This window comes from Camellia sinensis, chromosome 8 (genome assembly GCF_055761805.1).
Source record: "Camellia sinensis isolate YWXY chromosome 8, ASM5576180v1, whole genome shotgun sequence".
Classification (NCBI taxonomy): domain Eukaryota; kingdom Viridiplantae; phylum Streptophyta; class Magnoliopsida; order Ericales; family Theaceae; genus Camellia; species Camellia sinensis.
The window spans coordinates 22874474-22897758 of NC_138968.1; the positions used below are offsets into that span (position 1 = coordinate 22874474).

Here is a 23285-nt window from a genome sequence, read left to right on the forward strand (position 1 = left end):
TTTCTAGCTACTTTGTCTTCTTCTTCACCCAATCTCTTATCTCCATCATCTCTTTGCTTTTGTGTTCTTAGTTGAGACTATTAAAGAATCTAAGCCTCTCATAATTTTCTAGAGAATTCGAATTTTTCTTCAAGAATCTTAGAAGATCTTCAAATTTTCCAACAACGTTCTTGAACCCGATCTCCTGCGATTGGGGTATGTTGATGTTCCGAAATGCTTCAATTAGTGCCGAGAAGGTAGGTAACTTGTGATTAACAAGAAGCATTTTGTATCCGTTCAATGCAACCTTAACACAGGTTTGGACCAAGAAGCTTTCCTTCATAGCCTCATGACAATCCATGGCTTTGTCTTGGAACCCCGGTTGCAGGTAATTGTACTTGTTTGCATAGAAAGCTTGGTAAAGAGGAGTCATTAAAATCCAACATTCAAATAAGAAATTAAAAGAAAAAAAAAAAAAAACTGGATAAAGGATGATTATCATAACCTAGAAAAATTCGGCCCTGAAGTCTAATCTTCAAGATTGCTATTGAGAGGGAAGTTGCATTCTTTTGTGGAAATATGCAATAATATATGCATCAATACAAGAAAGGCATTTTCATCTATAAGGACAAGTTATTACACACAAAGCGATGTTGATTATAAATAAATGCTACCATGGAGTACTTCAAATAATAAATGCTTACACACCAAGAGGCTAAATAATAGATTTTGTCCAAATTAAAAACAAATCTCTTTTGTTGGTTGTGCTGTGATGAAAAGACATCTAACAATACTCCTTTCACACTAGGGATAGTAAAGTTGAAGTAGAGTTACCGGTGTGCCATGTGGATGGTCAATTTATCAAAATCAAATGGCTAATGTCATCAATTTTCCTACACATGACATGTGAAAGGGCTTCAAGAAGCAGTATTATTTTCATAAGAACTAAACAAACATGTTTTGTCTCTTAAAACCCTTATTCAAATGTATTTGATCTATCAAACACATCATATAGTGGTTTCTAATCTCTAAATTGATCATATAATGAGTGGAATTAGCTGCTAGTATTCGTCAGGAAAAAATAAATAGAGTGGTATGAGGCTCTTTTAGTTATACCATGGAATCAAATTAACTATGTTGAAGATGTGCTCAATAATATAATAATATGCCTAGTACATTTTACCTTGTATATAGCAAATAAACAGATAGAAAACAACCATTCCTGATATTGGTCTTCACAAAAATTAGTCTGGAAAAATAATAAACTCACCTTGTACCACGAAAAAGTGGATGGAATTGCATCAAGAATCAGATCAGTCCATCCAGCTGTTTTTTTTCATCAATGATATAAATTTTCACGAACTTACCCTTGAGTCCAACCTGAAGCAAAAAGTAAAACTATTTAGGACATAAATAGTCAAGTAGGAGGGCCTAGCCACACTTATGATGATATGAAGTTACCCCTCTTCACAAAAGTTAAAGTCAAGATATGAGAACAAATAGAAGGTTAGTAATTGTTGTCGGGTAAAGTCATGATGGTATTTTCTGGAGTTAAGGCACATGAAGTTCATCATCTGTAGCACCGTGTAAATGACAATTAAAGGCATGACAAATGCAGTGTGAACACTAAATTGATATGGTATGAAAGTGGGGTGAGTAAGTTTTAATATGGTCTGCAGAATTAACAAAAAAGAGATCTGACCTTTGACACAAGGATGCATTTGAAACCATTACTTTTCAGATCTAGGACAGGTTAAGAAACTTAATTATGTTTACAATTATTTTATTTATTTATTTATTTATTTTCTTTGGTGGAGGGGTAGTGTTACTGAAAGTTTCTAGGTTTAGGGTTCTATTCAATGCTCACAACATTGGCCAAGATGTCACAAAATCAGCCTGATTGCATTGTTCTCTGCATCTGACATGACAATTGCAACATGATAAAGAGAAAATGCAAGATTATCATGACTAGCAAGATAAGACTTGATATTGGTCCATATATCACAATACGGTAAATACTGCAATGTGTCTTGCAAGATGCTTCAGTCTTATTCCTGCATATTTGTCATTTCCAGTAAGTCACTAAAACATATTTTAAAAGGTTCATTCTTTAGCAAATTGGAAGTCAACATTGGAAACAAACATGTTTACTGATAAAAACTTACATCTACTAATTCATTGAAAATCAACTAAAAATATGCTTTATACACACATTTGTCTAATACACTGATTTCATATTGGAAAATTTTGCTGAATCCATGTTTAGATCAAAATGCAGAACAAAAAACTGAGATAATATAATAAAAAAAGAAGTACCTGATAGGTCCATAATGAGTTAGAGAGGTCAATATCCCCATTTCTAAGCCCAGTAAGCTTAATTGGACACTTAAATCCTGCCCCATCTTTCTCAAGGAAAGCACCATAATTCTGTATAATAAATGAAAGAGTATGAACAAAAAGATGGAATTAGTATATCTTGGAGGACTATATCACTGCAAGAAAAATGCATCAAGTAATTTCCAATTCATGAAAAGAGATAAGACTTTAAAGGTAACCCCAGCAATAAGCATATAACCAACTCAAGCTAATGGCAAAGCTACATGTCCCTGAGTGGGGTCAGGAAACTCCACTGAAATTGTAAAATCATTTTGGGTAACTCAATATTCTTTCCATTTTTTGACTTTTTAAAATACCCATACGAAGTTCTTTTAATAAGGAAAGGGTCAATTTTTGTGACCAACATCACTTATGCTTCCATTTTGGCTCTAGGAGAATTTTTGTGAATCATCTTTTAGACATTTCTTTTACTTCAAATTACTCATGCCATGCCATAAGAACAATAATTGTTAACACAAGTTTACATATTTGTGGTGTTCTCTTTTGGGTTCTAATCTATTCAATTTTTTGTTTACTTGGGAAAAGGTAATATCGTGTAGACTCAAATGTTTAGTTTCTATTTCTAGTAAATCAAATTGGTGGTTCTGGTTCATGATTTTAGTTTGATTATTGCGAATTGTGATGAAGATATTGGTATACTTCATATAATTAGACAATTGGGTAATTAATTGGTTGTTGCCCGACTCTACGAAAGAAAAATCCTAGATCCACCCCTGATGATTAGATAGTATACTTTCCGGAAGAAGCAAATGCAAGAATCTGGTCAAACCCAACAAAATACAAAATTAGAGTTGACATTCCTAAATATGTAACTAGACAGGTAGATGCGAAAATTCTATCTAAGAATATTTTACACATCATATCCTAGTTTCAAAAGATGATAAGGAATTTAACACTGTAAGCCTTCTTGGAAAGAAGAGTCATGAATATATTTTATTTAAAAAGTGGTTCAAGATACAATCCACTCTAAGAAAAATTACCTGCAAGCCTATTGTCTTAGATAATAACACTAAATCATTGTATCCTTGGTTAAGCTGAACAGGTTGGTACACCTTTACCCAATGGCCAGCCGCACTGCCTTCACTTTCAAAAGACAGATCACAGAGTCAAAGAAAAAATCTTGTCTATAAATATATATAGACACACACATACAAAGGCACAAAGTGATGATAAAACAAGAGAAAACAAGGGAAGATAAATGATGTATAGAAAGTAAAATAAATTAAAAGAGAAGCCTACTGCATAAGTGAACTTCAGTCCCAGAATGAAGGAAATTCTACTAGGGATGCACAAATAAAAATTAAATGTACCTATAAGCTTCCCATTAATAAATATGTGCACCAAGTCTCAACTGAATTTTCATCCCAAAATGAGATTTCATCATCAGAAACATATATTATGCAGTTAGATATTGACTAAGCATTAGCTAAAATAAGTTGTATTAGAAAATGAGTTATTAAAACATTTGTCAATACAAAAATGATATTTCTACTTATACAGTTTAATCTTAGGCCAGGTTTGGCATCTTTAATAAAAGTCAAAAAGTCACTATTCTATTTAAGTTACATCATCTTCTTTAAATCATATTACCTCTCTACTATATCACTTCAAACCTAACTCATATTTCATAAAAAGTCAAAAAGTGCACTTATTTAGAACACTCCAAACAACCCCTTAATGTACCAAGCTGTAAGACTTGGATAAAGATGTGCTTGGTCATATATGACAAATAATTAGAATGGTCCTTTGTCACATTTAAATGCTCCAAAATGCCTTGGACAGTGAAATTGTCCTCACCCCATGCACTAATTGGCTCTTTAACAGTCAACCAAGTTTTTGAGATATAGGTAACTTCATCCTCACTCAGTAATTGTCGAAGTACAGAAACATTTGTAGAAAAAGGCGAACTGAACTCTGTTGTCTTAATGGAAGTCTAAGCCCTAAAAATTGAAACAAAAATCGAATTTCAAAACAAGTTACTGCAAATGAATATAAAAACACACTAACCTTCTCTAGAAATAATGGATAGGCACCATCGCACGACACAGAAGCACCGCAGCATGCTAGTAGCATATTAGCAAAACACATATAACGCCCTGCTAATTTCATACATGAATCCATCGTAACCAATATAACAATTTACTCCAAAAGCCATCCTGTTCATTGAACTAAGATTTAAATTTATAATTTCCATGTTTACATGGCCATGAAACATTATACCTAACTCCAAGTTCAACAAACAAAATGACAATTACAAAAGATGAACCCTTCTGGGTATACAAGACAATAACAAAATAGATCTAACAGTCCTAGTACAAAACTATAAATCTTCACAGCAAAATATTTTCAACTGTCAATCCCAACACAGCTTACTTCCAGTCACCATTGTAGTTCTACAACATTATTTCCTGAAAAATAAAATAGGGGTGAGCTATATGCCCAGTAGGAATACATTTAACCAAATATTTAATTTTTTGAATAAATTTATGGCATACTTGAGACAAAACATAATAAGGAGTTATGAACACGTGTAATCTTCACTAATTATGCAAATACATAACGATTAAGCATGGACAATTACATTTCACGCCTTTACAACACAACATTTAAACAATCACGTCAATGGAAAGCAAACCATGAGTCCCATGTAAGAGTCCAACACAAGTTGCTCTAGTTTCAAAAACCATCCCCACATTTGCCGACTATTATACAGCGGGAAGTGGGCTCAACAAGAAAACCATCCGCTTTTCCATTTTCGCCGACTACAATACGGCAGGACTGTGTGGACACCCAAAAACATCTTTCCCACATTCGTTTAGCGATAAGCCTAAATAAGACATTTGGGCACCTTTTAACCTCCCCGCACGCGGGTACTAACACAACACCACATTTTCCAAAACCGACTCTTACCCGGGCTGATGCACAATTAACTATTCTATCATATTTTAATTCCATCAACAAGTATCCATCATCACAATAAATGGAACACCATATAATATTCAAAGAATAATAACATTCAAGTCACAATTCCTTTACCAGATCCACATTCATATCTTTCATCTCTTTATTATTCACAATATTCCATAAATCATTCAACTTAGTGTTTCCTACTCAAATTGAGAATTTAGGATTTTACCAAATTTGGAGGTTTTTCTCCTTCATCATAGATATAGGTTTTAACAACATTTATATACATGTTTTGAAAAATGAGTTAAGAAATTTCAAGCAAAAATCAAGTAAAATGGTCTATTTATGTAAAACATGGGTTTAATCCAACAATATCCACAAATTAGCTCATATGTCACAACAATACCATGAAATCTCTTCAAAATAAAGAAATAATAGGGTAAAAGTATTTCTACCTTAAGATTGGAAGCTAAGGATGGAGACCCATCTTCAAACTCCAATGAAATCACAAAACAATCGGTAAAAGTCTTGATCCATGCTTGTTCTTCAACCTTCTTGAAAGATTTGGGGTGAATCTTTGGTAAAAAGTAGAGAAATTAAGAGTTTGGAAGGTTAGGGTTTTGGGTTTGGAGGATGGGAGGAGAAGAAAGGGAGAAAAATAAAGTTTTCGGGCCAAAAAGTCATTTTATAATGTCTGTTAGTGACTTGGTCTCTCGAGCGAAGGAAGCTTGGCTCGTACGTAGAAAACAAGCTCCCAGAATCTCTGAAAATTGTGCAGTTCGCTCGAGTGAGAAGCGAAGAAAATCTCGCTCGAGTGAGCATGCTTCCAACACAAAAACTCAAAATTCAAACAAGTATAACTCTCTCGTTCGGAATCCGTTTTAGGTCGTTCTTGTGTCTAAATCGAAGCCCTGGAAACAAGCTTTCCAATGGTTCCAACCTCACATTCAAATTCAAAGTATGGAAGGATAAAAGGGCAAAAGAGTGAAGGTTGGTCAAAAATGAAAACTTAAACTTAGGGCTTTTGATTTAATCTCGCCTAAATACCTTGTTAAGGCTTCAATCAAGGTTCCAAACATCACCAAAGGGTCCTTAATTATAATATTTAAAGTTCACTTGCCAACCCATCAATACCAAGAGTCCGACAACTATACAAGTTTTAAGGTGACAGGCACCACTTTATACCAATCCGATGTGAATTAGAATTCGAGTCATTACAACACACCAGCTCCAACAGCATAACAACAAACCAGCACCAACACCTATTCAAATAGAAAACCAGCACTAGAAACACACTAACCTGTTCAAGAACCACACTAACTTGTTCAAGAACCACATACAATAATATGGATGTCTACAATAGGTCCAAACATGGCATATAAACTACTTGGGAAATGGAAACTCAACCAATGTTGTTATAAACAAAAACAATAATCATCCAAGTCGTCACAAAAGAAGCCCATGTATAACTCACATGGGAGAGCAAATCAAAATAAAAACAATATCAAACATAACATCTTAACAATTAGTAATGTAACCAAATTAATATCAAATGCATCTCAATATCCCAAATTTTATTCAAATATCCAACAATACTAAACATAAGAATCCTAAAACGTGTCTAACTATATCCAACAATCCCAAACATAATAATTCCAAAAAGTATTTAAATGTTTAACAAAATAACCTATAAAACGAAACAAAGAAAAATAAAATGAATGCCTACGTGTGAAACGACAAATTATCAAATCTTTCATGACCATGTATAGCACTACTGAACCACGAACATCCATTACCAACTTGTGAACAAAAGGATAAATACATGAGTATTTTATCAATGCATTAACTTCAAAAATAATATACAAATATAGTTAAAATTAATTGAATTAATTAAACTTATTTAGATTTTAAGTGTAAATAAAATAAATCAGTTTAATGAGGTGTCAAATTTACCTCTATTTCAATCAAGAGAAGTTTCATCCTCCCTTACACCCGACACATCCTCCCTAACACTGTTGCTTGGAATTAACCCCGGAATGGTTGCTAGATCTATCCCATTTTTTGCAGCCAACATTTGAATAGCAGTTTGCATTGTACTCATGTTTTGAGCCTGGTCAAGTAACTGCTTTTCCGGGTCAGCTAATTGTTGTCGCTGGTCAACTAATTGTTGTCGAAAAATAATCACCTCCAAGTTAGGAGCCTCAAAATGTGTGAAAGATGAAGTAGTGTCCTTACAGATCCCATATCGCTTCAAGTAGACCGACCTCCCAAGTACTTCCTTGGAAATCTGTTCCTCAAATAATGGATGTGTGACACTAGATTGAGATTGCTCAGCGATCTTTGAAACCATAATGGTCTATGTATGAAATATAAAAAAGCTTAAAACATAATATAAAAATGCAGACATATATTATTGAAATTGAAATAGTTATGGTTACATGATGTTCCTCAGCTATGCTATTTATCCACACTTCCCCATGTCGGTGACATTTGTGGGTGTCCTCGAATAGTTTCGTAATAGTTGGTTTGTTTCATTGTACCTTTCATTTCATTAGATTTTCTAGTTAAACAATAATTATGTATTTATAATTTAGTACGTTCAAATTTGTAAATCTACACTTACAAGGCTAGATGCTCGCAATGCAAATGATCTCGAGTCGCTCTTATGATTATACTTCACACAACCTCTTGCTTTCATCGCATTCTCTGACTTTTCTTACAAATAAAAACAAAAATAGGTAACATTAATTAGTATACAAGGAGGATATTACTTTAGTAAATATTTTTATAAATACCTTCCAATAGTTAGTTTCTCACAGATTGTCAATCATAAATTCCCAATCATCCTATGTACAAGGATATAATGCCTGACTTTTGAGGTTAGATACTTTGTCTTCTTTAAGCGATTTGTAGTGCGTGTGTAATCTACTTTTCTATTTAGTGTATAAAGTTTGGCACTTTTGATCAATAATACATCTCACATCCACATCATTATTATAGTCCCCAATGTCAAAAGTTTGCTGCAATTGGAAACAATAAAATTCAATATATTTTATATACATTGCGATTAAGATAAATAACATGTTGAATATCTAATACACATAATTCAAATTACCCCAACTCTTGTAACAATGGACTCTTTTAACCCAAAGTCAATGGCTATCTATCCATCATTTCGGACTGGGGCATAAACAGCTGCTAGCGGTGTGGCATAATCCTCTTCTATTGCTTTGGTCAAACGATTAAGTGTAACAGGTATTCGATTACCACGTCCCTTTCTAATCTTCTCTATATTCTTTCCTCGGGTTAGTCCTTTTACACGCTTCTTGCCCAAAACTGGAATTGATGCTATTATGGCCAAAATTTTATTCAAGTTAGTCGACATAAAACATGAATGCATTAAATAAATATTGAGATGAGAAATTATCATTTCATTTTAGTGGTCATTTATTTTTCACCTCCACTGTTAGTGTCACTCGAAAGGTGGTCAGGTTGAGTGGTTAAGGTAAGGAGCTGATCGGGCTTAGTATATAAGACGAGAAGATGGATAGGCTAGGTCGAAACCTCAGGTGTGCTCTTTGAATGATTAACTTGTGCTACTAAAGGTCGTCTCAGAAGAGTAAGTGTATCTTCATCAGGAGTACTTCTCTCTTCCCTAGGTGTTTGTGAAGCTATTAGGCGAGTTGCAGACCTATTTGTTTTCTTACCAGGACCCATATGAATATCCTGACACAATATAAAAATAATTTGTTAATACATTTTTAGTATTTTAAGGATGGTTATTAACAAAAAAAAGTTTGAAATAACTAGACATAACACAAGTAATATAACAAGTGAAAAAATAGAAAAATTTCTTCTTATACACACATGTATTACCTCAATCACTTAAGAATCAAAAGGCTCGCCATCATCACTTGAAGAACTCAGTCCATCATCATCAAGTGGTTGATAGTCCTCGTCATTATCACTTTCACCCACCTTTCTCTTTCCCACCCTAAAACTTTGAATAAAACCAAACATTGAATTCTTGAGGGTCTTTATCCCTAAAACATCAAATCTGATTTTATTTTTTTGAATTGTTTTTTCTCTATCCTTCTCATGTTTAGTCATCTTCTGGACCAAGCTGCCAGGCTTCAGAAATAATTTACTGTTTCTAGATATCTTTGCAACTATAGATATGGCATATAATTAAATGAAATAAAATGTGAAACAATGCTATGAAATTTGAAAAACAATGCCATGAAATGTAAACCAAGCAATTTATTATTAAATTATAACACTTGTCCATATAATAAAAAAAAAAACAAACACTACATATCATAATCTATATCAAGATCTATATTAGGATCTACATCAACATCAGGTTGTCTATGCAGTTCATCATCTTCATCATCATTATACACTATCATTGTGTTATCCTCATCATCATTTTGAACTAAATTCTTAGCCATTAGTTGATCATTGAAAATGATCTCAAGATCCATATCATCCCTGCTATATTGAACATCATTATCTTCGATCACTACCCCAACACCATCAGTAGTTTCATCCTGTTGAAAAGCATCATTAGAGACATCATCTCGCTCTGGTAGATCCCATACTCCCCGATGCTTAACCCATTCCATGACTCTCCAATTTTTGCCTTTGTTGGTATCATTGACGTAGAATACTTGTCTCACCTGACTAGGTAGAACAAATTGGTCATCTTTATACCAAAGTCTTGTAACATCAATACTTGTGACATGTTCATTGGAGTATGTTCTATTCTTGTGACTGGTGTCATACCATTCACATTGGAACAAAACCACTGTACCCCCATGCAAGTATTTCAATTCTCATATTTTGCACAAGTAGCCATAAATATTAATTTGGTTCCCATTATGGTCACCTTCTACGACCAACCACTATTTTGGCACATACGACGATTTTCACGATTTCCAGTATGGAATCGAATTCCATTGTACATGCACCCAGAATAAAAGTCAATTACCGATCTAGGACCATTTGTTAATGACCACAATTTGCTAGTTGCTTTTGTTCGCAAATCATTCATCTACATAAAACACCATATAACAAGTGTATTAAGTTAATGTGGATTGAAAGTTATTACATGAGTATTTAGTTAAGTTCTTTAGTATATCTTACACGTTTTTTGAACCATTTGAAAATTCTTCTCGTTGTACCCGAGTTATATCACATCCTTGTAGATTACGTACAATATTCTTGTGCTCCCTACCCAAGGAAATGTGATATACGTAATTAACTTAGAGAGTTTGAAACAAAATTGGACGATTATGCATAAACATAATTAAATTAAAATACATACTCAATATATGACTCGACCTCAGAGCTATTGTACAACACAAACCAGTGAGCCATTTCTCGTTCATTCTGCGAAGGGTCAAGAGCCATTGTGATAAGTGAGAATAGACAAGCTTTTTGGGTGAAGACCTCCATCCCAGGACCACATTCACCACCATCATCATTTCGTTTGGGTTTATCAATCCTTTTTAAGTACATTGAACAAAAAGTAAGACACTCTTTGACAATGTAAGCCTCAATGATAGAACCTTCTGGACGTGCTCTATTATTGACATACCCTTTCAAAGTCTCGAGAAACCTTCAACAAAAATTGACAATGAGAATTATGCTTGTTGATGCAAGAAAATTACTCCTTAAACAATAGTCTTTTATGGGTGGATTTTTGCACAATAGTTTACTTATAAAAAATTAATAAATAACCATATATTCATAATGATTACCTTTCGATCGAGTACATCCATCAATATTGCACCGGTCCAGCAGATATGGCCTCACGCGGTAAGTGAACAGCCAAATAGACCATCACGTCAAAGAAAGCTAGAGGATAATTTTTCTCCAACTTGCAAAGTATGGGCATAATTCATTCCTCTATTTTTTCCAAATCAGTCTACCTTAATGTTTTTTAGCATAGTTCTTGGAAGAAGTTGCCTAACTCAAATAGTGTTGTAGAGATCTCTTTGTTCACAAAACCACGTATGCCAATTTGAAGAAGTCGCTGAAGCAGGATATGACAATCACGACTTTTCATGCCCGATAATCTTCCATTTGTAGAAGTCACACATCTTGAGATGTTTGCTGCATAGCCACTTGGATAACTAATAGACTTCAAGAATTCACAAAGCCATCTATTTGTCGAGAATCTAATGTGTAGGCTGCCCGAGGCTTGATAACGGATCCGTTATCTTTTCTCTGTAGATGTAATTCTTGCCTTATGCCCATTTCTTGTAAATCATCACGTGCTTTGTATGTGTCCTTGTTTTTCCCATCTATGGCCAACATCATCCTATAAAAGTTTTCACAAATATTCTTCTCAATGTGTATGACATCAAGATTGTGTCAGGGCTTCTTCCAATATGGTAGCTCCAATATTATGCTTTTCTTTGTCCAATTCAATTCTTCAGACTCTCGTAGTCTTTTCTTGTTGGTAGGATCCTTTCCGAACTTGACTTCTCGCAATTGATCCAATTGAGCCATTACTTTTTCCACCGGTAAATCCAAGGATTTCTTCCTAAGCTTACTTGAACCATCAAACTTCTTGTCCTACCCACCCAATCTTACTGATCAACCCGCGTGACAACAGACTGTCATTGCAAAAAGGCCAAGCCAAATAACCTTTAGTTCTCCATTCGGATAAGTCACCATATGTGGGGAAGTCATTTATGGTCCACATTACAGCTGCATGCATCCGGAAGGTCTATTCAGTGGAGGCATCGTAATTCATCACGCCATTCTCCCATAGCTCCTTTAATTCATCAATCAATGGCCTTATGTAGACATCAATATTAGTCATTGGTTGATTAGGTCCATGAATAAGTAAGGACATCATGAAAAATGGGGCCTTCATACATCTCTAAGGTAGGAGGTAGGAGGTTATAGGGCATGAGTATGACATACCATATACTATAGGAAGTACTCATGTTTCCAAAAGGATTGAACCCATCGGTGGCTAGGCCCAACCTAACATTGCGAGTCTCTCGGGCAAACTCTGGATAATGCAAATCAAATTCCTTCCACTCTTTACAACCAGCCAGATGCCTCCCTACATCATTATTAACATGCTTATTACTATGCCATCTCATGTCTTTAGCCGTCATTCTAGACATGTACAACCTTCTCAACCTAGGTGTCAATAGGAAGTAACGCAATATCTTGTGAGGGATCTTCTTACCATTGCTATCATTTACTCTATACCTAGATGCTTGACGTGTGGGACATTTTTCCAAGTGAGCATTCTCCTTCCAGAATAGTACACAATCATGTTTACATGCATTAATGAGCTCGTATTATAAGCCCAAGTCACGTAGTAATTTCTTTCATTTATAAATTGACCCTGGCACCACATGGCCTTCTGAATAACGAATGATAACAAAGTATTTGAGTTTTTGCAACCTGGGTACAAGCGACATTGGAAAGCATCTAACAATTTATCAAAGTTTCATACATTCTCTCTTTCTAGAGTATCACTCTCCATACAATTCCCTCTCTGATAGTCGTCTATCAGTTCATCATATTCACCATTGCTTTCATCAAAGTTGTTGTGTTCTGAAAGTTCACCGTACTCTAACCAAGTGGTGTATGATATTATCATCCCATTTATGAGCAAATGAGCCTTTACAATATCATACTCCTGCTTATAAAAGTTACAACAGTTGATGCATGGGCACTTAATCTCCCTAAACTCACCCAAATGAGCCTTTGCAAATTCAATAAATGAGTTCACCCTATCTACATATGACTAGTTGAATCTGTCAGAAATTAACATCCAACTCCTATCCATATTTGATGGGCATAGCCTTTATTTATTTATGTATTTATTTATTTTTATTATTATTATTATTATTATTATTATTATTATTATTATTATTATTATTATTATTATTATTTATTTTTTAAATATGAGACAAAGTAGTTAATATTATTGTAGAACGATACATCATCGTCAAAAAAGGTGCATCTAGCTATAAGCTTATTTAATTTTGTATAAAGGTTTCGACCAACAAATCCTTTAAAATTCTATTCTATCTACATATATTTTGTATTAAGTTAAGTGTTTTTTACATTTATCAACCAAAAAAAAAAGTGTTTTTAATTTTACATGCCTAAACTTAGTCATGAATTTTAAAGGATTAATAAATATTAAAACAGTTGAGTGGAACTGTTTATGTAGATATTTGGGTGCCAAAGTACACGGGGAGGACAAGCAAAATCAGGAACAAGAATGGGCATTACATCCAAAACCTAGCATGTACACATTCTTTAAAAAAAATATGAAATAAAATTAATCAATTCTGTGTTTTTTTTCTGCAGGGGTGATTCAACAAGTGGAAAATGTTAAATTGACATCTGATATTCGTATATGTTTTAGACAGTAATGGGAAACCATAACAGCATAACTTATTATGAAGCTCCTACATCAAAGTCTGAATTCAGTCATAGGAATAAACCTGAGTGGCAGATGCTGATTTTTTTAAACCATTCTTAATTTAAAACCACACTAATTCAAGCTGACTGTCAAACCCACATGGTAGAATGATCAGACTATGCATCAAGATTCTAGTTTATTCAGTTCATTTAATTATTGTTGTTGCCTAATGCCTAGCGTTGTCAACAAATGAAAAAGCTCCATTAACAAAACAATCTTGCAAACAAAATCTAGCATTGATATATTTATCCATATGATTTGTTTGACTACATAACAGAGTCCTCCAAGCGTCACAATCTATCAAAGTGTTCAATCTTTCAAAATGCTTATACGCAATCAAAACTCCATTTTACTTTTAAGCAACAAGAAAGACTAGATCAAATCCGACACAATCCTAAAACCAAAAATGGACATTTTTATAACATCTTACACAATCCTGAATTAGAAGTCACCACTAATTGTCAATAAAGGTGCATCTAGCACAATCCATTTTACTTTTTATGTTATTACCTTATGTCTAAGATGTTTAATATCAAAAAATGTTTATTTTATTTTGCTTATCCTAGTGGGCTGTACTAGGAAACTGTGGAGTTTGCCATTAGTGGTGGTGTACATAGTCTATGTAGTAGGGACCAGTTAGCCTTATGGGGTATTTTTGATTTTCATGTTGCTGGCTGCTGAAGTCCCAGGCCTTAGGTTTTCCAGATTTTTTGGAGTTATGTGCATAGTGAAATTTCTAAGCCTAAAGGAACAAAGATAGAAAAGAAAAGAAACAAGCAACATAACAGTAATACAAAGAGGGCCCAACTGCTATTCCTTACCATGTTCTCACAGACCATGTTGGTGAGCAACCCTCAAGTTGGTAAGCAACCAACTAAAGGAAAAAAGATAGATAGAAAGAAACAAACAACATAATAGTAACACAAAGAGGGCCTAACTGCTATGATGGATTATGATGCTTTGTTAAAAGGTATCTATTTTTAAATAAATTATTCATGACAAAAAAATTTGGGGATTGTGTTTATCACGTAGTAATTTTGAAAGTTTTATTTTTATTTTTTTTATAATGAATTATAACAATAGATAGGAGCACTAAACAAATCAAAGTAGATTTCAATGGAAAATCAAAGATAACACAAAACAAAGTCGGAGATTTAAAATCATCTAAAGCTTTGCTCAGGAACAGAACACACAAATTATTTATTAATTTATTTCTTGGGAAGGGACAAATAACTCAAGCACAATGTTCTTTCAATTCAATTCTCTACAAATCAAAGAAAAAGGGTTTTGTGGAACCCACCAATAATTCATATATATATATATAAAATATACATGCACAAGCAAAATCAAAATAACTCATAAAATATACCTAAAAATTAGCATGTATCAAATCACTCCGATAAAATCAAAGAAAAATACTCACTGTTTAATTCTGGAATCTCTTTCTTCTCTCTATGGGACGTGAGATCAATAAATAGTTTTTGATGCTTCATATCAAAATAAACAACAACAATAATCAATATATATTTATATAATAAATCTAGAGAGAGAGAGAGAGAGAGAGAGCATTACCTTCAGTTTTCTTTGAAATTGGTTTGCTTCAAAAACCCTAAGAACTAACGGTCCATGATAAGAGAAGAATAAGGAAACCTAAACCAGTGGGGAATATGTTAGCGCCAAAATTTTTGGAATTTTTATTTTAATGTTTTTTGTAGCATTATATTTTCAATTATAACAATAATAAAATGCCATTTGGATCTAAAACTTAACTGATTTTTTACAGCATTTATAAAAGGCTATTAAAATTGGAATGAATTCTATAAAAAAAAATTAAAACTAATTTGAACAATAAAAATCAAAAATATATTTTTATAATTTTAAAAATTATTTATGACCTCCTAAAAGATAAAATTATACAAAAATAATAAGTATTTTTTTAAAAATTTTCACCAAATTTTTTTTTTTTTTTAGAAAAAAAAATTTGAAATAAGTTTATGAAAATAAAACCAAACATATTGAAATTGATAATCTAACCACATTCTTCGAAAAAGTTTAGATTATCTCAAATTAGCCATCTGAATTTAAGAGTGTGTTTGGGTTTGATGGGCTCATTTTGTGATCTAATTCGATGATCATTTCAATTTTACAATTTAATAACTATAATATTTAACACTTTTTGAAAAGTTATAATAAAAAAAATTCACTAAATCACCTCATTTCACTAGCAAAACTTTTACCGATGAATAGTGTTATCGTCGCTCAATGTTTAATTCTTTGCCCACGCCAACTTGTCGCCACCAAAAGTAAGTACATTAATAGCGACGCTTATTGTGTTGCTAAAAAATAAGCCTCGTTGCTAAACTTTTTGAAATTTGGGCACCAATCAATAATTTTGACACCTAATGAATGTTATGTTTTTTTAGCGACGACAGTAAATTAGGTTGGTAAAGGTTTATTTTTTCCAACGAAGTTGATCATAGTGTCGCCAAAAATATACTTTTGGCTATGAAAAATTGACGCTGTCGTTAAAAGTAGTCGCCAAAAGTGCAATATCTTATAGTGTTATTTGATCAGGTGACTTTTTTTCTTTTCTTTTGTTTTTTTTGTTTGTTTGTAGATTTGAGCTCAAATCTAATAAAGGTTCAGATTGAACAAATACTTAGAAAATGTTTTTTTGCTTCTTTGATTTTTGGCAGCCTCATTTTGTACAGATAACGGATCATCTGTGTGTGTATAGATAACTATCTAGATCCCCTTTATTTTTATTTTTTTGTGGTAGGTATTGATGTTATTGTTGTTGATGTTGATTTTTTTGTTGTTGTTTTTGAAGATGATGATGATGATCATGAAATAGATTGCAATAGATAGGAAAACAGAGATAGAGAAGAAGATTTGAACAGATAAAAGGAAAAAATTGAATAGATAGGGTTTGTTTTGGCTTGGTATTACAACAGATATGGGTTGGTTTGGGTATCTATTTCAACAAATAGGATTTGGTTTGCTTGTTATTTCAACAGATAGAAAAGATTTTAAAAAAAATTGAATAGACAATAAAATTTGAACAGATAAAGGAAATTTTTTGAATAGATAGATAAAAAGTTTGAATAGATATACAAAAATTAAACAGATAGATGTAAATTTGAACAGATAGTTAAAAAAAGTCAACAAATAAATTAAGGGGTAAAATTAGAAACAAAATGTCCTTCAAAACAAACAAAATGACTTCTCACCAAATTATTTTACAAAAGGTAGACCTTTCACCAACAAAAAATATCTCTATGTTATACTCTCTTTAACTTAGATTTATCAACAATTATCTCTATGTAATATTAAAATTTATTGGTTGTATAATATATATTTTTTTGTCCGCAAGGGTTCAAAATTGGGGCTCCAAGCCATCTGGATTCAAACCCTCTTTTATTGGTGTCAATCATTTCAATAGTTCAAGTTGTTCTACTATTCTCAAAAAAAAAAAAAAAAAACAAAACAAAACATACACACGCACAGAGAGACAATGAAACTAATTCATATTGAATGAATAAAAGATTTAAGCTGCAAGTAAATGTTTTGGGTAACTTTGCTAACATATTTGTAAAACCATTATTTTCATTTTACAATATTTTTAGTTTACAATAGAGAAGTCCTAAAATAAAATATGAATATTACGTGTATAGAGATATTTAAGAAAGATGAAAATGAAAATAGCTTATAACTAAAGAGGTCGAACTATGAGAGGCAGCCCATGCATAGGTCTGAGGGAGAGCAAATGGGAGGGGGAATGGTAGTAGCCCGGGGAGACAGAGAAAGAAAACCTAGTGAGAATTAGGGTTAAGACAATCTTGTACTCCATCATGGATAAGTTTCTACCAACACACATTCTTCCTCCGAACCCAAAAGGCAAAAACCCCATCTTGTGGTTGCATCCTCCGTACAAGTCATCCTTAAATCTCTCAGGTTTGAACTCAAATACATCGTTGCCCCAGAGAGACTTGTCATGATGCATGGACACCACATCAATCCACATGTTGGTTCCCTTAGGGATAACGACATCACCAACCATAATGTCTTCTCTTGCTTGCCTCTGCACATTTGGCGCTGGTGAATATAATCGTAGTACTTCATTCATAACCCATCCCATCTGAAAACATGTTTCGAAAACAAGTTAGAATATGAACAAGATGAAGTAAAATGGTATGTAAAGTTGCATTAAATGAACTATGTATTTACGTGTGAGTACCAAACTTTATGGTTACAATAATGCTAGGTATCATGAAAAATCTTTCATGAAAATAATCATGAAAGTTTTGTGACCCTTGGATTACACTTAAAATAAAGCACCACACACTAATCAAGGTAATCTAAGGATCATAAATTTTTCATGATCATTTCTATGACAAAATTTTCATAATTCTTAACTTTTCTCTTACTCTTATGGTTATGTGAAAATGTGATGTAGTCAATGTTTAGTGCATATCACATTGATGAGCATTTATGTCTGTAACACACTTGGGATTGGTTAGCCCAATTAATGCTAATAATTATGCTATAGACAACAACTAAGCATTGGTCCAGTACTTTTTTGTCTTTTAATTTACAACATACTTAAATTATCAGAGAATTTCAAAATAAAAAAAAAATCATTATATAATTTAAATTATTAAATTATATACTCAATATAACTATTCATTAATTTCAAATTATAATGTGATATTATATACGTATTACTTTCAATCAATGATATAACATAAAATTTTACGAGTATGACAAAGATAACTCACTTAAGCTCCTTTTTTGAGTAGCAGCTAAAACAGTTTAAAAATAAAATAAATCACTAAAAAGATTTTTTTTTAAAATTTTTTTTATCTGTTACACATTTTTTCACAAAAAGATAAAATATTATTTCCAAATAAACCCTTAGTATGTTTTGTAATAATATTATAATGATTATATTTTTATATCACAATTTATTAGTGAGTTGTTACTACAGAATGAGTTTAATGAATCTCACCACTTATATTTATTTAGAAAATATTGTATAATTATAATATTATTATATATTTTCTAATTTTTCATTTATTGAGAATGTTTTTATATATTTCTTCCGTCTCAAAATAATAATCCCTTATAGAGAATTCAACTTTTTTTAGTTGTACAATTATTGTAGTTTAAAAATATTAATTTTTAAAAAATACCAATTGTCATAATTATACAATTTATGTTATTAATGAATTTAAAAAGAGAAAAAAATTAGAAAATTTATATTATTTTATTCTTTAATTTTTTTTACAAAAATTAACATTTTAAAATAATAAATAACAAAACAAGCAACTAATATTTTAAGATAGAAAAAGAAATAATTTGTGTGGGTCAGTCCTTCCATTTGGGCAGTCAAAACTATGGTTCACCATCAAAAACAAGAACAAGAAAAAAAAAAACGGGAGTGATTGAGGGCCCGTAATTTCGGGGCTCAAATGTCCCGAAATTTCATTTTAGGTAAAAAAAAGAAAAAAAAAAAAGAAAAAAGAAAGAAAAAAAGAAAACAGTTTTCAAAATTGAAAATTAGAGATATTAGGGGCAATTTTTTAGGGCCACCAATCATTTTCCAAAAAAAAAACACTAGGTTGGCTGTTGCCACGTGTCAAAGGCTATGTGGATCATGACGTGGCACCGTAGAGAAGTGACATCTCAAAAAGTCCTATTGTCTCCTGACATATTCTACATGTGCCAGCTCATGGACGTGCAACGCGTGGACTGAGTTGGTGCATATCTGACCGTTGAACCGCCAGAGTAAGAGAAATTGGTCAAAGTCAAAAAATGGATCTCCTTATTTTCTTAAATTAAAAAATATATATTTTCAATAAAATATTCTATACAAAATAAAAAAAATTATAAATAAAATTAATACACAAAATTTTAATTATTTTATTTTAAAGCGAAAGACCTCTCAAATCACTATCACATTACTTTGTTCTTAATTCTACATAAAAATTCTATGATTTGAGATTTTTTTTAATCATTTTATGTAATTAAAAATAAACAGCGCTGCTTCAGACCCCCAGTGACGTGGCGAGTTGCCATTCACCGAAAAAGAAAAAAAAACAAATTTTTTTGGGGTCAATCACGGATCTACACGCACGACTCCCAGTGACGCCCACTGGGATCTTAAGCATTTTTCAAAAATAAATTAAGAAAAGGAAGTAGAATTTTTTGGAAAAAAAAAAAAAAAAAAAAGAGGATGATGAATGACCTCAATTTATGATATCATCACCCTACAAATCACTAGGCCCCACAAAAACATGTCCCTATAGAATTTATTGAACTCCGTAGTCACATCCATCAATTCCTATGTGATGGATAGGTGACTATTCCCTTATAGGGTAGGTCACATTACACTACAAAAATAACTCGGCCACTTAACGTGCATGTGATAGGACCATGTTTTCAAGTTTTTATTAAAAATTATAAAAATATATTAATGTAAAAAATGCATTAAATTTTTTAATATTTGACAAATATATATTGAATTGTTTGTCGTTAACAAGATTCTTGATATTTTTACCTTTTTTAGTTTAGCAAGCATGGTGGATTCGAGCTCTCCATCTCCGATTACTTGTTTGATCTCTTCTCTGAGCTGATCCTGCCAGTCAAGGTTCGTGGCCAAAAGTAACAAAGTCCACGATACAGCCAATGCTGTGGTCTCATGGCCACCGAAAAATAACGTCTTGCATTCGTCGATGAGTTCTCGTGTTGTGAACGTCTTCCCTTGGTGGCCATCACCACGGTTAGCAGCTAGCAATAGGCCGAGCAGGTCTTGTTGAGGAGCACACTCATTGATTGCTTTTCTTCGAGCATTTATGATTGAGAGTAAGAGGGTATCGATCTCTTTCCCTAACCTTTTAGCCTCTAAGTTTTGCGTAGCGGAAATGAACTTGCCAAAGGGGACCCCTACGAAGCGGTTTGATTGGAAGAGAGTGGATTGCATGGCTCTTAATTTATCGAACACTTCGCTTCCAGTTTCGTAGTTCATGCCAAAACTTGTCTTGGCAATGATCTCTCCAGCTGTATTTGTGATTTCTCTCTCCACGTCAATTTCTGGGTTGCCAGAGCTAATCAGGCTTGTCCATCGGTCTAACATATTTGTCGTGGACTCCACCATTAAGCTTGACATAGCCTGTTGGAAAGATAATATTTAGAAAATTGTTCATAATTTGAATTTGTAGTACATATTGAATATTTTATTTCGTTAAACATTGATCCTGAAAATGTAAGAACATCTAAAACTAAAAGTTGAGTATTACATCTACAAATAGAATAGAATTAGATTGACTAATCAAATCAAACTCTGTCAAGTGAATGAGTTGAGTCGAATTGTCTCACATCTACACGTAAGAATTTTAGTTCCAAAAAAAAAAACGTAAGAATTTAAACTTATAAACTTTTGACTATTCACAAAAAGGAATAAGAATCAAATTAAGCTTCATTTAGACCCAAAAAAGAAAAATAAAATAAAATGAGTGGTAAAAAGTAATTCTATCATGTATACATAAATCAAATCTACAGTTACATTAGAATACATATAAAATGAATAAGATTTTACAGAATTTCGTGTTTGTATTTCTAAACTTATTAAAAAAATAAAATTATATTTAAAAAATCAATACATAGCACGCTCAGAATGAATCTGTGTTACGCATTCATTTTTCGGTGCAATTTTCTTTTCATTTGGCATTATTAGTCTCCAAATTGAAGCAAGAATCAAAATGAGAGAGGGAGAGAGAAACCTTCAAATTGGTTGGAGAGAATGCAGGAGTGATGACATGTCTGTGACGAACCCAATCTTCACCTTCCACCATAACCAAACCATTACCAAACATGGGTTCTCTATCATTTTTGAACACAGTTGGCTTTCCCCATGTCTTTCCCATGACACCTGCACTCATCTTCTTCAAAAACTCCGGGTCTGCAATATACAGAAACGGCTCTGTGCCCAACCAATAGATAAACACCTTTCCTGCTCGTAACAAAAACAACACTAACTATCAACAAACATCCATTTATGTCACTGTATACAGGCATACCATATTCATATTCATGTATATATATATATGGTCCGTGCATGCTGTGATATATGTATGTAACCTTGCAATCTTACAGATGTATCTGCATTTGAATATTAACACAAGAATTTGAAAAAATGTTATTCTACCAATTTTTTTATACAAAATATTGTACCAAAATGATGTGACAGTATTACTTGCCTAGTTAAGGGCATCTCAATAGGTTCTTTGTTGTAAAGAGATAGGGTTCAAAACCCAACTAAGGCATTATATATAAGTTTTCTGTATAAAATATCTATTTACGAGGGTGTTTGAGAGGAGGGTTGAGCTAAAATAACGTATTAAAAGACAAAATAATTTAAAATAGTCAATAAGACAATATGTCACGTTCAACTAATAATCATTTTATTTTTTTCTTTCACAACTATCTAATCAACTTAAAAAAAAAAAATAAATAACCAACTTCTCAAATACAATTATTTTAGACCGGCTAAAATAGCCACACAAAAAGAAAAAAACGACTGGTCAGTTTCCAAACAAGACCTATATATCATTATTCTAAAAATTTATGCATGAAAAACAAGGTCTAGTTTAGTTGGTCAAAATTGTGCATCTAGAAGAAGAAGAAGAAGAAGAAGAGGAAGAAGAAACATAGATTGAATTTAAGGGGACTGTGAATGTGAAAGTACTACTAATGTATCTACAGACTCATGGAAAGAAGAACAAAATGTTATCATGAAGACTCACCATGTGATTTCTGCCACTTGGCAAAGTAAGGAAAGACAGTCGAATGGATATCATGACTGATGATATTTGAAGATGAAGATGAAGAATTTCTAGTGTTTTTCTTGGTCATATCTCTAGTATTTCCTAAGGGAAAACTAGGAATTGGACCACTAAACCCATTCCTCCTAAGCTTCTGGTATGCCTTATTAGGCAAAATCCACCATGACCACAACACTCTCAACAAAATGAAAATAAGAAAGACAGCTATGGCTAAGCCAAGACCTTGACAAAAGTAAACAAATCCCATCTCTCTCTCTCTCTCTCTCTCTCTCTCTATGTAAGTATGCTATAACCAATAAGTTAGAGAGATCTCCTTATGTTGATTGATATTTGTTGGGGATAGACAAAGTGGGTATTTATAGATGCATGGAAGGCAACGAGAATGCCAAAGTTTGACTATAAAACTACCATAATATTTCTTATGTTTTTATCTTTACTTTATTTAATAAAGGTGTTTTGTAATTTTTTAAAGTTTGGGAATGTATTTTAATATTTATTTATTTTTATATTGGAATAAGGGAGTGTCAGTCCATGTTACTTTTCGCTTAGATTTTGTCAAGCCGTGTTCTATTTGGTAAGGCTCAACTATTCGCTGCTCAAACCGAGTACACAATGGTCTGTGGAAAGCCGCGACTTGTATCTCCGCCCATATTGAACCAATTAGATTACTCCACGTCACCATATCCACAATTTGT

At 32.7% G+C, this 23285-nt stretch overlaps 1 protein-coding gene across 1 annotated transcript; it reads right to left on the bottom strand.

The window, feature by feature from the left end:
• Positions 1 to 17335: 17335 nt before the first annotated feature.
• LOC114303047 (cytokinin hydroxylase) lies at positions 17336 to 22925 on the bottom strand. The gene is made up of 4 exons (XM_082882244.1): positions 22552 to 22925; positions 21529 to 21758; positions 20307 to 20918; positions 17336 to 17885 (listed from the first exon to the last, which is right to left on the bottom strand). Exons 1-4 carry the CDS (start codon positions 22835 to 22837, stop codon positions 17460 to 17462), a joined length of 1554 nt encoding a protein of 517 aa, XP_082738370.1. The 5' UTR covers positions 22838 to 22925; the 3' UTR covers positions 17336 to 17459.
• Positions 22926 to 23285: the final 360 nt, after the last annotated feature.